General features: G+C 38.0%; 2 protein-coding genes across 3 annotated transcripts in view; one reads left to right on the forward strand and one right to left on the reverse strand.

The window, feature by feature from the left end:
* Positions 1-61: 61 nt before the first annotated feature.
* NELFCD (negative elongation factor complex member C/D) lies at positions 62-9,822 on the forward strand. 2 transcript variants are annotated; one of them, XM_026079107.1, is made up of 14 exons: positions 62-221; positions 383-492; positions 1,661-1,770; positions 2,086-2,193; positions 3,374-3,526; positions 4,233-4,363; positions 4,810-4,975; positions 5,623-5,757; positions 6,309-6,448; positions 7,090-7,204; positions 7,547-7,642; positions 7,873-8,013; positions 8,389-8,518; positions 8,919-9,822. In XM_026079107.1, the coding sequence occupies exons 1-14, from the start codon at positions 190-192 to the stop codon at positions 8,951-8,953; spliced, it is 1,602 nt and encodes a 533-aa protein (XP_025934892.1). In that variant the 5' UTR covers positions 62-189; the 3' UTR covers positions 8,954-9,822. The 2 variants fall into 2 exon arrangements, with proteins under 2 accessions (XP_025934892.1, XP_025934974.1); XM_026079189.1 differs by lacking the exons at positions 62-221; positions 1,661-1,770 and having other exon boundaries at positions 405-492.
* Positions 9,823-11,409: 1,587 nt separating this feature from the next.
* Positions 11,410-16,478, reverse strand: part of CTSZ (cathepsin Z) — a 5,590-nt gene continuing 521 nt past the window's right edge. The window contains exons 2-6 of the mRNA XM_026079319.1: positions 16,224-16,387; positions 14,135-14,314; positions 13,357-13,507; positions 12,923-13,085; positions 11,410-12,391 (exon numbers count right to left, since the gene is read on the reverse strand). Coding sequence (XP_025935104.1) covers positions 12,278-12,391; positions 12,923-13,085; positions 13,357-13,507; positions 14,135-14,314; positions 16,224-16,387 — 772 coding nt within the window. The 3' untranslated portion in view covers positions 11,410-12,277. The remainder of the gene's footprint in view (positions 12,392-12,922; positions 13,086-13,356; positions 13,508-14,134; positions 14,315-16,223; positions 16,388-16,478) is intronic.

Below are 16,478 nucleotides of genomic sequence, written 5' to 3' on the forward strand. Positions count from 1 at the left end.
GCGCCCGGGGCGGGCTGAGCGGGGAGGCGCCCCGGGGCGCGCGAGCGTGGCAGCGCCGGGGCAGAGCGGGGAAGGAGGCGCTGAGCGGGCTGTGCTCGCACGCAGCAGGACGATGAGGACGGAGAGGGAGAGGACGACGCTGGCGTCCAGCAAGAATGCTTGCAGAAATTCTCCACCCGGGACTATATAATGGAGCCGTCTATATTTAACACCTTGAAGAGGTGAGTGCGGCCTGCTGTGCCGCGTTATCACTTGCCGCGTGTGGAAGTGCGTGAAAAAGGATAAATTATGCTGTTATTTTTCCCTTTAGACCTCAGTTGTTTGCTTGTCTTTTAATACAATAATAACTTTTCAAATAATTCCTTTCTAATCCTGTCATCAGATATTTCCAAGCAGGAGGTTCCCCAGAGAACGTGATCCAGCTCCTGTCTGAAAACTATACTGCAGTGGCGCAGACTGTAAATCTGCTGGCAGAGTGGCTCATTCAGACAGGTAGGACAGGTGATACGGTACTGTTTTGGGGCTGTATTCTGTCATGGGAAATGCCTAAATTGGTGGCACATTTGATCATATTCGAACAGTGGATTGTATGAAAGCTGTCACCTATGTATGACTAAATTCTTCGTATTACGAAAAGGTCTTCAGAATACATATTGCAATTCCTTCCTGTTCTTGTGTAATACATCATTTCTGTTCAGAGAATAAATGAATAATCTGGTGATAAACATTTTTAAAATGTCCACAAACTGTATTATAAAGGGTAATATAGTAGAAGCAACTGTATCAACTATAGTTTCTGGGTTTTTTCCCCCTCTTATTTTCGTACATGAGGACAGGGATACTGCCTGTAGATTGTGTAGCAATAGTTGATATTTTATAATAGCATGGTATAATTAATGTTGAAAAAATAATTGCTGTATTATTAGTTTCCATTTCCTTTCAGTAGAACGGTGGTTAGACGAACAGCTCTCATATGGATGCTGTACTCTTGAGACAAGAATTCTGTATCACCAGTCTGGTTATAAGAGTTCTACAGTTGTGTCTCGCAAGACAAGTTCAGTGTTACTTTGTGATATCATTGTCCCTTAGCTAGCATAAACTTTTATGTACAAATTGTCAGAAATGTTATACTCTGATCTCAGAATGTAGAACTATGTAATAGCTCTTTGTACAGCATTTTGAAGTACATGTCCTGGCTGTTGATATCCAGTATATTAAAAAACAGATGGACTTTGGTCCGTGGTGGGTTGGGTTTGTGCTCTGATCCTGGTAATCCCTTTGTGTGTAAAGTAATAAGCGCATTTCAGTATTATGCCCAGTAAATGTCTTGTGAGATGACTGGCATTGCTGTTTACATGACTGATGAAGAGAGCTGGAGAAAAGGACTAGTGTAACCTGCCTGTGATTTTAAAAACAGTTAATAGGTCTGCGTTTATGAAAAAAGATTGAGAATCTCTAAATCTCTGCATGTCTGTGTCAGCATGGCTTAATAGTACTCCTTCAGGACTGAATGCTTTTCTCTTTTGCTTTCTGCATGTTGATAAATTTCTGAGTAGCTTCTGCTCTCTTTCCCTAGCAGATCATTGTGGAAAAATTTAAGATGTTGCTGCCGTGTTTGATCGGATTGCATCTGCTGACTTTTTTTGTTCCTTCTGTACAGGTGTTGAGCCAGTGCAAGTTCAGGAGACTGTAGAAAACCATTTAAAGAGCTTACTTATTAAGCATTTTGATCCTCGGAAAGCAGATTCCATCTTTACAGAGGAAGGAGAGGTGTGCATGGAATCCATGTTGCTGTCTTTATATGAGTGGATCCTATATAGATGCCTTCGTCTGATGGAATAGTAGATGGTTGGGGAAAGGAAACTGTATCTTCAAGGTTCCTTAGTTGTGGAAGCAGTTGTTTATTAAAATCAACTATATTTCATTGGAGTTCTCAGAGGCTACTTAAATTCTGAATAGAGTTTACCTTGTATTAAAGTTCTGTATAGCAACTTAGAGGACTCCTGAAAGGTAGAAATCTTACTTTAAATTATTTTGACATCTAGATATTCTTACCTCTCCCCCTCCCCTTTCAATTTTTTTCAGACTCCAGCCTGGCTTGAACAAATGATAGCACATACTACGTGGAGAGATCTCTTTTACAAGTTGGCAGAAGCACATCCAGACTGCTTAATGCTTAATTTCACTGTGAAGGTAGTACACTCAAGTCTAATAAATGGAGAATACTGCTTCCTAATTCTTCTGGCATCAAATATCAGCTGTAGTCTTGCTTGTATCTCTTATGTGTTCCTGTTAACACTGCTTATTCAGAACATGTCAGAACAATACAAGAACATAACTATGGGAGAAATTGTTACAAGTTGCGAGTAGTAAATGTAGTTTTCCAGTTTGAAATGCTGCTTTGGGAGATTTTTGGAGATTCATTTTTTTTCTCTTTGATGTATATTTGAAAACTCTGGGTTATCTATTTAAATTCTAAATTATATGTTTAGGGCATCTGTATTGTGAGGTTTCTTTCAAGTACGCCTTTGTTCTCATTAAACAATGAAACTGAAAACTGGTGTGCTATTTAAGAAAAGAATAGATACAGACATAGACATTCTCACTGTAGATTTCATTGTATTGCCTTGTCGTAATTCTTATTGTGTTTTTGAAGATCATTGACAGTGGAGAAAGACTTAAGTCTTGGATACTTCTCTTAAAAATTATTTGCAGGGTTATTTGAATTGCCTTACTTTCATGCTACGAGCACAGATTTGCCTTGCAAATGCTATGAAATAGTTTACCAGTTATGTTTCTTATACATTTTTTTTCCCCCCAAATAATGTTATTCTTCTGGGCTTTCTGTGTGCATGTGCACAAAAGCATATTGCTAATGTTATATTACATATGTGTATGCAAAAACATACATGCACATATATATGTGTACATATATATGAATAGAAAAGACAGACTAATTCTTAAACTTGCCTTGTGTGTGTTGTCAGCATGCATAAAGTAAATGCACATTTAATTTCATGTAAGGAGGTAAGAGTTTTAAATGGGAGGCTTCATTCGTGTCAGTAGTTCTTGTTCCTTATGTGAACTTCTCATTTCTAACAATTCATTGCTTAGTTCTGTATGTTTCTCTGACAGGGAAAGAAAACGTGCTATCTAATGATATATCTAGTATATCTTCCTGTGTTCTGAAATATTTCTATATAATTATGGTTTACTTGGTTTTGCTTATATCTCTATTGGTTTCCTTTTCTGTAGTCTAAAAGATGTATGTGTATATAGAGAATAATCTTATGTTCTGTGTGTTCTTCCAGACTTGTTGGGGTAACTGAAATATAAACTTAAATAATGTATTCTGTGATTTTTGTTGTTGTAGCTTATATCTGATGCTGGATATCAAGGGGAAATAACCAGCGTTTCAACAGCATGTCAGCAACTGGAAGTTTTTTCTAGAGTCTTGCGTACATCTCTAGCAACAATTTTAGATGGAGGAGAAGAAAACCTTGAGAAAAACCTCCCTGAGTTTGCCGTAAGTACTTTGCTCCTTTTCATGTGGAAAAAATGTTTTTCCTTCCAGATAGGATATACAAATCCTTGCATGATTGTAGAAAATCTTGAAATCCTATGAAATCTTACAAAATATTATGAAGAAAAGGTATATCTGTGTTCAAAACCAGAAATTTTTGCTACTTGGTTATTCAGTCACCAAGAATTTTTGGGGCTGCTTAACTGACACTTCCTTATATTTATTAATTGGATTGTATGAAGACGAAGTAAATCTCTCTTCTTTCACATTTAATGCAATATCTAAAGATCAGTCTAGTCAATCCTCTGGCAAATTAAAATAATTCTGTTTTCATCCATGTCAGTGATGTGAAAATTGCCATCTGAATCAATACAGTGTGTGTTTTCTTTTTTTGTGAAATAGTGTAATGAGTTTTGGGTGGCATTTTACTTGGCTTCTTAAATAYTGTAGAGAAAGTGCTGAACAACAAGTAGGCTAGAACTCCCTCTCAACTCTGGCATCTAAAAACCAGAAGTTCTAGATTTAATATTTTGTTCTTGCATAGTATCAATGCATAGTGATACTATGTTTTTCTCTACTTTCTTACTGGCTGTTATTTTCGCTTTGTAGTAGTGCATTTCAATGTAATCTTTGCTATTAAGGCAAAGTTATAGAAAAATACTAGCATATTTCTTGTTGATTGGTAAGATTTTGATGCGTGCATTCACAGAAGATGGTGTGCCATGGAGAACACACATATCTCTTTGCTCAATCTATGATGTCCATATTAGCCCAAGAAGAGCAAGGAGGATCGGCTGTCAGACGGATTGCTCAGGAGGTTCAGCGATATGCCCATGAGAAGTAAGTGCTTGCTATATTTATTGGTGAAATATAAGTCACTGTAATTTGAACTGTTGTCTTTTGCTCATTCTTGATTACCTTATACCAGCAAAAGGAGAATTCTTAGCTTTTTGTAAGTTCTGTGGTAGAATGAAATCATTTGCAACAGAGCAGTTTTTGGTGTAGGCCATAATCCTTAAAGCAACTGAAAGGTTCGATATCCTGTACTGGGAGACCTGAAATAGCAAGAACAAAGAGTTGAAGAAAGTTTCTATCTAGTAAAAATGTATATATTCTTTGCACATTTTAGAAACAAACAGGTATATTTCTGTAATTGTCCAGGGTAATGGGTTCTGTCCTAAGGCATTACATGTCATGCGATGTGCCTTATTGACTTAGTGAGGCTAAAACTAACATGTCTGAATTAAGAAAATAAGTTCTTATGTATGTTTATGTTCTTTATCAAGAGGCCACGATGCTAGTCAGATCACTTTAGCGTTGGGTACTGCTGCCTCCTATCCTCGAGCGTGTCAAGCACTTGGTGCAATGTTGTCCAAAGGAGCTCTGAATCCAGCAGATATCACAGTCCTATTCAAAATGTTTACAAGCATGGACCCACCTCCAGTAGAACTGGTTAGTAGTATCTCTTTATCAGCCCTGAAACTTGTTTCTGTAATAGCATAATAAGACCTCAGGTTTTTGAGTCCTACTACGTGTTGTATCAACACAAAATAGAAGTTAGCACTCAAATTCATCCATATGTAGCTTTAAGTGATGTATAAATGTGAACATACTATTTGTATTCTTTTTGCATTAGCTGCTTAATTGATTTTTTTTTTTTTCCATTCCAAGGTTTTTTGTTTTTTTTTTTTTAATACATATATTTACTTACTTTAAAGAAGCTCCTATTAGGAGATAAAGGTGGAAAGGAACTAATTAACTAACTTCTTTTAAAAGATGATTATCTTGATTTTGCAGTTTGTTGTAAGTAGGGATAGATTATGTGTTTCAGACTTTTCACTGCCTTGCTCCAACATGAGTTCTGGTAATAAATGGTAGAATTTAAATACATAAGTAATGCAGTCTGTCTGTACCTCTTACCTTTCCTTTTTTAATGTCAAAAAGTTTGGGCCTCTTCGGAAAACTATTTAATGTATTCCTAAGGGGAAAACTTGTTGTTAATGTCTTATTCTATGCAAGGTACATTAGATGCAAAAATCATATTTTTAGTCATTTCTCATAATTCTCAGGCTCTCATAAACCATTCTTTTCCTTCACAGATTCGAGTACCTGCTTTTCTGGACCTCTTCATGCAGTCGTTGTTTAAGCCCGGCGCTAAGATCAATCAGGACCACAAACATAAATATATTCACATACTGGCATATGCAGCTAGCGTAGTAGAGATGTGGAAAAAGGTAATGTTCAGTTCTGTGAATAATATGTTCTTTTTAACTACAGTGATCTAACTGTGCTGAAGAACGTGTATGGTTATGAAGTTTCTTAGTTTAAATTAATGTACTCAGTTTGATCTATTTTAATGAGAGATGCTTTCAGCTTCAACTGAAATAGCTGGAAGTGTCGATCCTGAATACCTCTGAAGATCAAATCATACTATGAAAGTTAGAGTGCGCTGGATATTTTTGTCGTCTTTCTGTCCTCCAAACTCCCCAAAAGGTTATCAGTAGCAGTTCTGTCCTGTGCTATTAGAACTGTATGCTTTTCAGAGGAAGATGAATTGAATTCTATAAACTAAAATAGTTAAAGTAATTCTTAGGGAATTAGATAAGGGAAATGTCCTTACACTTCAGCTCATTGATACTTAGTTCTAAAACTTGCATATGAGCCTGCATTTTAAGAAATCTGATGTGATTTTAGTCCTATAGCAAGTAACAATTCCTCTCCTTAAGTAGCCAAGGATATCCTGTTTATTCATGCCTCTTGCACTCAAACTTTTCATTTTTTTCAGAATAAGAGAGTCAGCATAAACAAAGATGAACTCAAATCAACTTCAAAAGCCATTGAAACTGTTCACAACTTATGTTGTAATGAGAACAAAGGCGCGTCAGAGTTGGTTGCAGAACTGAGCACTCTCTATCAGTGCATCAGGTGAGCAGAAACACTGGTCCCCAAGCTGCTTGTTGGCAGGAAAGTATTATTTAAGAGGGGAAGTGTTGTTAAAGGGCAGTCTTTTTGCAGGGAACTCTGAGAAAATCCTTGTTGTAGAATGGGTGAAAATGTGGTCTGAAAGTAGCTTTCAAAATTGTTCGTTTGACTCCTTGGAATCTCTCTCATGAGTATGTCAGCTCTGGCTTCCACTAACAGCTCACCTTCTTGTGCCACAGAACATGCTTCTTTCTGCCATTGGAAAAAGTTGACAGAGCACTTTCCCTTCCTCAGTAAGGTTTCTTAGCAATAGATTTGTCCTTTCTTCTCCTCTTAGAAGTTTGAAATAGCAGATGTTGAATAAACTGGCTAGAAATACATTGGGCATAAACATTGGAGCATTCATGAATCTCATTGCCTGCTTTTTGCATTTTCTGTTGAGTGAGGGAGTATCCTTGTAGAAAGAATATTCTTCCAGCCTATCTTCTTTTTTTCTTCCTGATGAAGACTATTCTGGAGGTGCTGGCAAGCTTTTCAAGCGTAACATAAATTAAATTAGAAAACTCTCAGCAACCATCAGGATGTTTAAAATTTACTGCTCCCTCCCTGGATACTCTATACTAAAATGATCTCTTCTTTTGTAGGTTTCCGGTGGTGGCAATGGGTGTATTAAAGTGGGTGGACTGGACAGTGTCAGAACCACGATATTTTCAGCTGCAGACTGATCACACTCCAGTGCATCTGGCATTACTGGATGAGGTAAGAGCATACAGAAAATCTTGCTGGAGAACAAAAAGTTTTTTTCTGCTTGTACCTGAATTACATCCAGTTCACTGAATGCTTGTCATTTGCTGTAATTCAGTAAACACACGGAGGTGAGCCTGTTTCGGTCCAGAGTTAGTTGGTTTTGCCAGCTCAGCAATATTTACACTAGGGAAACTTAGGCATCAAAGAAGGCAATGGTAGAATACTTTGCTTTAAAAATAAATTAAAAATCCATGTCTGGCACTGAACATCAGTGTAAGCTTGTCTAATAAAGAGTGGATACATTGGTTTTTAAATTGAAGTTCTGATGTTCTTACTTTCCCGTCTTGTTTGCAGATCAGTACATGCCATCAGCTGCTTCATCCCCAAGTTCTGCAGCTTCTTGTCAAGCTCTTTGAAACAGAACATTCTCAGCTTGATGTAATGGAACAGGTGATTCTCAAAGGATTCGGTGTTTGTGTTCCTTCCTACTAGTTACTCTCACTGAGGATAACTGCTTTGCTGTCACAGCAGTTTTACAGAGTTTAATTTAGAAATGCTGTCATTTTAAAAAAAAAAAAGTAACAGATACTAAATCAATAACAATGAGCAATATTGAAAGGGAGCTCTAATTTATGTTTGTTTCCCTTCCCACACCCCACCCCCTTTTTCCCCTTTTTTAGCTGGAATTGAAGAAAACTCTCTTGGATAGAATGGTGCACTTACTCAGTCGAGGATATGTCCTGCCTGTTGTCAGCTATATCCGCAAATGCCTGGAGAAGCTAGATACAGATATTTCTCTCATCAGATACTTTGTTACAGAGGTTAGCAGCCAAATTTTTGTTGACAAGTATACAGAAATAAACTTTAATATCAGTTATATCTGTTTGGATATTAAGTCAGCATATCTCAGATTAAAATATATTCCAAGATATGAGATCAGATTTTGAGCAGTGTATATAATATTGGTATTCACAAAGACATGACTTGATCCTACTGGATCTTGACTTCTGAAGTATTAAGATACTGGGTAGAGTACCACAAAGATGATTGATACACAATTGATTACTTGGAGAACAGGAGGTCTTAAAAGAAAAGTGCAACTACTTGTATGCTTTAAAGAAGAATATTGTGAATTAGATATTGTCTCTGCCACCTGTCCAACTGGAAGAATAATCCAGCTTTGCCTACTATTTCAGGTGCTGGATGTGATTGCTCCTCCATACACCTCAGACTTTGTACAGCTTTTCCTTCCAATCTTGGAGAATGAAAGTATTGCAGGTACTATTAAAACAGAAGGTGAACATGATCCTGTCACTGAGTTTATAGGTAAGTCATGATTATCATCTGTTGCATTCCCGCTTCCTTATGCATTTGTTACAATTTGCAAATAATGTTTAGGAGAAGGATTGCTAAAAATAGGAATGCCTGGCAGATCTTTTCACAGATTATTTCCCCTTCCTTTTAGGGAACTGTGTTTAGCAACTTTTCTTTAATCAAGATTGTCTGGGTAGTAGTGAGGAACTCTTGGGAGAAGTACTGCTTTTGGAGAACTTGCACTGTAGTAAGGAAAGTAAAGAAAGGAGGTACTCTTTCATAATGCACGCCTACCTGAGAACAAAAAGACAAGTCTAATGCTTAAAATCCTAATTAGTTATATAATGCATAAATGCAAATGCAAACAGGTAAATGGGTGAAATACTGAACACTTTGTCCTTTTTTTTTTAAGCTCACTGCAAATCTAACTTTATTATGATGAACTAAGCAGTGGAAAAATCAAGAATGCAGAGCACATGATTGCTACTTTGCTACACTCTTCACCAGTAAGGTTCTATAACAACTGGACAACAACAGCAAAAAAGGAAGAAAGGGCCGAAGGGCATTTAATTCATTTGCACGGTGACCTTGAACTTTACATCAGAGGACTCATAATGCACTTTGGAAAAATGGAATAATAGTTGAGGATCTTTTGTTATTACACTAATCAGTATAAATCTAAATATTCTGAAGTGGGTAGCAGAAGACAACTAGATTTGTTTCAAAGAATGTTATTTTCAGTTACAGGTAGACTTTTTTTCACTGATTCTTTGTGTAGTGCACAAAACCTGAAGAATGGAAAGTAGTTCTTACTAAACCCATTTTGCAGATAGATAGTTCACTGAAGACTAAATCTTGAATGCTCTAGGCTTTGATCTTGTGAGTTGCATAAAGGAGTCTGTGTGATTAGCTCTGATGGGGAGAATCCAGAATGCCTTTTTTTCCACTGTTGCATTATATTAGAATTCTAAATATCCTATATATTTACTGTTATGAAGAAACATGTTTTGTGTAACACAACTGGAGTTGTAACAATCAAGACTAGTTTTGTATTAATAGATGAATCCTGTGTGAGTGTGATACCTTTCAAAATCTATTTTTTTTGTTAAATAGATGCACCAAACATTACTGGTAAGTTTCATTACCATGTCAGAATTCTATTATTGTCCAAAAATATGAATGTATGCAAAAAACTCACTACTTCTTGATGTGGCCTGTCTTCATATTTCTCTGCTCTATCTTGGTTGATGTTAAATTGTGGGGAATATGCCCTAGATCATAACTTACTTTTAAATAAAGGCTTTTTCTTTTCTAGAGCTTTTTTTTTTGAAGTTTCTTAAAGAAAGACCACTATTTTTGTTGTATGTTAGGTGAGATTTCTCTTTGTATATGTAAATAGTGTTTGTATAAAAGGAAGGAGCATAAACACATTGTGYTTTCTAAGCACATCTGTTTTTCTAAATAACCTCCTTTCTAAAAGAAGAAAAATGTACTTATTTATAAGGAATATGACATTGAGTCCAACTCAATATAAGCTTATAAACAAAACTGTCTTGCTCTTTTCTATTGCCAGTGATTCATGAATGTGAACTCTTTAAGCTACTGTGCTAACTATTGCAACAGCAGTCAAGTATAAGGGTTTTTACTTCTCAAAGTGTATCATCTTCCTTTCCATCAGCCAATCCCTCACATACTCCACCGTGATTGAGCTTTCTGTAGTAACACTTTGTGGTGCTCTGTTGAAACAAAACACTTCTGCTTTCTTCTGTGTCCGAGCTCAGTATGGTTTTCTTTAAACAAACATTTGAGTTCCTCAGCACTCTTCTTGTGGGTCATTATAGCTAGTTAAAATATCAGTATTAAGATCCTTATGCTCCCCTGTTCATAGTCATGCTGAATGGGACTTAAGTAGGGCAGGCACTGCAGCTTGGAAGAATTAATCATTAGGACTTTGCTGTACTATAGCCAAATGACTTCAAGCTCAAAGAGAAAGATGGAAATAATCAACACAATTCTTGAGGTTCTCAATTGAAATCCTATCTTTTACCTAAACATCTATTTTAGCTCACTCTTTCAGGCTGGAGGTGAATGGTGGATGGGACAGAGAACACTTAACAATTAGAGCATGATTCTTGTAGGAAGTCAAAGCATGAGGTCCAGCATTTCAAAATCTCCGAGCCTGCCAGAATGTGGCCTAACCGCAAGTATAAAACGCATTCTCTTTGTAAYAAGAGAATTGTTCTGTTTGATACCCAAATAGTTAGAACCAGGAACAGAACACATAGCACAACCACCTCAGCTTCATCCTGGACACTGGAAGTCTTATTCTTTTATGGATCTTCACCACTTACCTTTCTGAGGGTAATAAGCCAAGTTCTCTCCCTTTCACAGATAAAAGCATGATAAATTGCAGAGATTGGAAGGTAGCAAGAGAGAGTCAGTTTCAGGGAAGATCTGTCTTTTCCTTCTCTGCACCCCTAGAAAGCTTTAACTTAAGAATCTGAATGAGGCATAATTCACAGGTTGGTTCAATTTACAGTAGTTACTGGAGATTGACATTTAAAAGTAGTGTTTTACAATATCCAAACAACTCTTCTTTCCTTGCTTGTTGGAATTCAACTCAATATTCAGAGGCTTCTTTATCTTTTGCCCTTCAGTCTTCGGTGTAGGTGAAAGTAATGTAATTTCATTTGAATTATTGTGTTTGAGACACATGATAGTTGCTGGGTAGACTATGTTGTCCACCAGCCCCTCCACAAGATAAAGTCAGGTAAAAGGAGTACCATTCTGGGTAAGCTTTGGATGGCTGCTCTGCCACATGAGGCTGCATGTTGGTACCAGCAACAGTAAAAGACAGCTGAAAGTGCCTGTTTACAAGCTCTTATAATCCACATACAAACATGTAGAATTAAAATGTCAGTTTATTAAATGATTAACAATGCCAGTTAATGACACTTGTTATGGCACTGATTGATTGATTGTCACTTAGTTGGCTCAGGCTTAAGCAAGAGAACTTGCTACCTTTCCTCATATTAGCTAGTATGAAAAGAGTTCTGATAGCAGACATAATTTATACTTTGCCCCATAGGAGGAAAATAGCATAGCCAATCAAGAATTAAAGCAAAGATTGGTGAATAACTCTACAGTAAGTGTTCCTTTAAAAACTTTTGATCAAAGTTGTTCCTGTTCCATCACTTCTGGTTAGATAAAAGTGACTGCATTATACAAGACTAGCAACAATACTGTGTTTCACCAGGAGGCCAAGAAAACAACATGGAATTTAGTTTTTGAATATATCAGGTCAAGAAATAGCTTTGCTTTTTCATCTACATCATTGTGTGATTTCCTTGGTATTGTCATACTTTTATAAAGTTTAGTATAAGCTCCAGACAAAAGTATTAAGGAGTTCATTTTTCTTACCTAGTACATCTAACATAATTTGTATTTAAAAAAATATATACAGATTTATCTGTACAATTTCTGTAAGCTGACATGGTTTAAATATTGTGCTTCAAGGCAGACATTTTTACATGGATAATTGCTTGAACTGTTTTTTTTGTTCTTTTTTTTAAAAGTTACCTAAAGGCAGCTGCTCTTGGCTCTGGATTTATTTTACTTCCAAGACATTGTGTGTTGCTATCTGGGCTAATGTTGCAGAATTGCCTGGTTATGCTGAACTGTGAAAGAGTTTTAGACTATTCTTTAAACAAGATTGTGTTGGGAAGCTTTCAAACCAAGCAGTTCCTAAACAGGAAGATGCTCAATGTAGAATCAAGGAAGTACAGCATCTCCATATGCACAGTCCTCTTCAATAGCAAGATTGTACTCTGCTCCTCTTCCTCCTTTGTATGCACTTGTCACAATTCTCAGCCACCCTCTTTCACCCTGTAAAAGATTTATTTGCATTACTATAAGCATAGACGTTGTGAATTAGAAAACATAAGGTAACTGTAGAAAATGTGTGCTATTGCATCTGTTCTGTCTGCCAAATACAGACAATTAGAAGTCAATCCAGGAATTCACTCAAAAGATGAAGTGCAATACTGAGTTCACAGGGCAACCTTGTTTGAAGGGGCAGTTTGCTTTGGTGGATTTACATCCCCTCCCTCTATTCCAGGTACATGACTTGATTTTTGCCTATAACTATCAGCAATTTACAGATGCCTGTAACAGGAGCTATATGTCCATGGAAGGACAGCATTTGGGATTGAGTTGACATTAGCCAAGTGACTTTGAGTAGCCCTGTCTTAAGCTTAGTTAGGTTTCATTTTCTAATTGCTAGTCTTTTTTTAAAGAAAAAGCCTTACTTTTCCTATCCACAGGCTACCTTTGCAACTTCCTGTTTGCAAGAAAAAAAGAAACCTACACGTTTTCTTTAGTCATTTTGCAAGCATGCTTCTTCCATTCTTTCCTTACCCAGGGTTCACCCCATGAGTTGCGAACAATCCAGTATTCTGTTCCATTTTCCACACCCCAACCAGCCACAGATACTATGTGATTCACCACAGGTGAGGGGTTGTACTCAGTATAAAGTCCTCCAGTGTAAGCATCCAACTTTTCAGTAGCCATTATACCACAGCTGTAATAAAACAGAGCAAGCATCTTTATACAGGGGGGCCAAGGGGGAGCCTGGCTAAAAAGTAACTTTTTTTTCTTGCATCTTAGCTTCAGTTAGTGTAACTACAAACAAGCCAAAATCTGCATATTATCCCCCAGCACCTAACATCTGCCAGAGTGGAGGAATACCCCTCAGTCATGAGGCTAAGTTTCAAGTAGTCAAGTATTTCAATTCAAATACTAATAGATGTTTGGGTTTTTTTAACCATTCAAGGTTTTTTTTTTCCTTTTACCTAATTGGTCCATTAGTGTAGATTTCTGCCATCATTTTTTCCCTTCCACTGACAGAGCCATAGTCAGCAACTTTCCAGAGAGTGTAGTTCTGTATCACATGGCATTCTCCAAAGGTAACACAAGTTCCACACTGGTTAAACTTCTTACATTCTACAAAGCAAAAAGTGAGATTATCACCACAAGAGAATGCTTTTCTTCAATTGAATTAGTAGTACTGCATGAGTGAGGGTTTTTTTTTTTTTTAATTCATTTGAGGCAGATATTCATAACTTAAGAATTACTAATAGATATTTTCTCCAGTGAACTAAATCCCTTTTTCAAAAATCACATTGAAGGCCTATACAATCACAAGTTACTATTCCTTACTTCATAGGCACAAGTGCCTTGATGAAAAAATGATTCAAACTTGCTTCTCCATAAACTATTCCAGTTACAAATGAACATACAAAGGTTATGTTTCTGCTTTGTTTAGCTTGAGGTGATGCTTTTGAATATTTCAGTACATCAGAGATTGTATATCAGAGACATAAGAGATTAAATTTAAGCAACTTGCTGGTGCAGGCCTGTTTGGACATGATTTAATGTTATGCTGTCTGGCTAGAGTAAAAAAAAGACACACAGAGGCCTGTAAGGAAGCCTGTTCTGTCAGTCAAACAACAGATACACACTGAAAGGCAGGAACCAGTAAATTCAAAACCCAAGGGATTATTGCTTCTCTACATTATGATCTGGCAAACCCGGGCTGAAGCCCTACAACAAAGCAAGTAGGTATCATACTTTGATCCTTTGCTTGGTAGTTGTTACAGGTCTCATCTGGAATGCCGTGGTCATGGGCGTACATCCAAACACCCGTGTGGTCTCCACCTTCGCAGGACCCTGCGTTAGCACAATCAATAACATTCTGGACAGAGAGGTATGCAGAAGGCCATGCACCTTTCCTCTTTATGTTGATTCGATCTGTAACAATAAGCAATTGGGGCTTGTTAGTTGAAATATTTGGGCTATTATTCATAGCAACTAGTGTTAAAACTGTCTTCTTGATTACTCCTGTAACTGTTTGCAGGCAACAGTATTTGTGGTTGCAAAAGCCTCCGATATAGATGATGAGGCATACACCATGACTTAACTCAAGTGCGCAAGCTGATAGTGTTGTGGGTTTCCATTAGAAGATTTTTCCACTCAGCAAAAATATGCAGATGAGTAAGATCCGTTTAAACCCTTCAAGCGCCCTAGTGCTCTTTTAATTCAAGCCATGACTTGAAAACTTCCCAATCTCTTTACTAGCCTTGACAGAAAAGAGGTCTCAAATATGCATCAGGAAACCAGCTCTCACTGTCCTGTTTTACAGGAGTAGAGAGTTCTGTACAAAGTCAGCAGCAGGCCCATGCAGCCCAGGTCTCCGCCTCAGAGATAATCTTTCCAAGCTTTAAGCAAGGGAATGCTTTCAGAAGTATTATCCATACTGCTATGTAAACATACCACAGTTATCTTGCCATCTTAGACAAGTTTCATCATACTGCTGCCTCATTTTGTCTGAAAAACTACTAGTTTGGCAAAAAAGCTTCATACTTGGTATTTATACGCTGCTTCTCAGTGTAGTAACAGTCTTAACCAATGCCACTGGAGTACTTTTAACCCTGTTAGTACTAATGACATTCAACTGTACTCGATAGAGAACTGGGAGAATGCTCCATATGAATTAACTGGGCATTATCCTAGTCTAGTCTTTCAGCAATAAGAAGAATGGATACTCTAGCTATTCCTTGGAGATAAGAAAAAACACCTCCATTTTTTAAATCAACCTTCTGTACTTAAAAAAAATATACATACACACATACATGCAACCTTTTAAATTTTAACTAAAGCTAGATAAAAATTAGAAAGTTCTTAAGTATGTATGTCTAGTACTCATTACATCATGGCAGGCTTCATATATGTCTGTACTGTTGTATTGCCCAAGAATGGATCCTTCATGAGTCCTGCTGTCTCCTCACACACACCTGTAAGGTCTTGCTCCCTTTACTATTTCCTCCATTCCTCCTTCACACTTAATCCTTTTAACCACCTCCCTATTCAAACAGTAATTCTGCAGGATGTTACTGAGCCAAAGCAGTTGTGCAAATCATTGTGTATTTTCTCTAGAAAAAAATACCTTTCTAATTGAAACAAATCTCTACTTCCCTTTTTCCAAAAAAGGACAAATAGAAAGCCATCTGCTGAAATTCGCCTGTATACTGTGGTAGTCAGTTCTTTTGACTAACAGGGCTCTGCAAGCTAATGCCCCACAGGCCTTCTCACGAGAAGCAGCTCCTTTCATTTCCCCATGTTTAGGTAGCTCTCAAGTTGCAGAGCAGAAGGAGTCTCTTGCTGCTTTAGACATGGTGTGGCAGAACAAGGCACCAGCAAAGGGATTGAAACATGCTGAGTGTCTTTATCTCGGCCCCTGCCATCACGACCCCTCCRAGAAGAGGGGCAGAAACCCCAGTTCTTACCCTGGCCCTTAATAGCAGCTTGGTAGGAGTAGTAAGTGTATTCCTTCTGCAAACAGCTTTTTAACTGCTCCAGTATTCCCCCACCACCACTTACATAATTGCGCGAGGGTGGAGATAGCCTTACGCTGCTTGCTTTTTCTATTGAAACCAAAGCTCCTTGCCAGGAGCTGCCAGGTTGGGAATCACCATCATTCTTGCAGCCTCAATCTCRGACTCAAGTCTTTACCACGCTAATCACTGCGGCTTGCACTTTGCACCTCTTCTTTATACCTTTGCAAGCTGAAAACACACTTCCTATAGCTTTTGGTGAGCAAAAAGTCACTGGGGGCAACAGCTCGCCCGGCGGAGAGCCGCTCGCCGAGAGCGCAGCGTACCTGCCAGGGCGCTGGTGCTGCCGTGGGCCCAGCAGGAGCCGCAGTACTGCGGGATGTGCTGGTTCCGCGTGGCACTGGCGTAATTGACCCCCTTAACGCTCCTCCAGTCCCAGCTTTCGGGCAGCTCGGAGATGTCCAGGTACTCGTGAGGGCGGGGGTAGGTTCTGTATGCAGACAGAAAGGAGAACTAGTTGCCTTTTTGCCGATTCCTGCGTTTTGGGGCAAACAAGGAGAGTTAAAAACACCAACCCCCCC

This window comes from Apteryx rowi, unplaced genomic scaffold (genome assembly GCF_003343035.1).
Source record: "Apteryx rowi isolate R43461 unplaced genomic scaffold, aptRow1 scaffold_0, whole genome shotgun sequence".
In the NCBI taxonomy this organism is placed as follows: domain Eukaryota; kingdom Metazoa; phylum Chordata; class Aves; order Apterygiformes; family Apterygidae; genus Apteryx; species Apteryx rowi.

What these genes read in the sequence shown, in the direction of transcription:
- NELFCD (XM_026079107.1), top strand. Translation starts at nt 190, where the DNA reads ATGGAGCCGTCTATATTTAACACCTTGAAGAG. An exon ending in TGCTTAATTTCACTGTGAAG is followed by an intron (nt 2,194 to 3,373) that starts GTAGTACACTCA and finishes TTGTTGTTGTAG; the next exon opens with CTTATATCTGATGCTGGATA. An exon ending in ATCTGGCATTACTGGATGAG is followed by an intron (nt 7,205 to 7,546) that starts GTAAGAGCATAC and finishes TCTTGTTTGCAG; the next exon opens with ATCAGTACATGCCATCAGCT.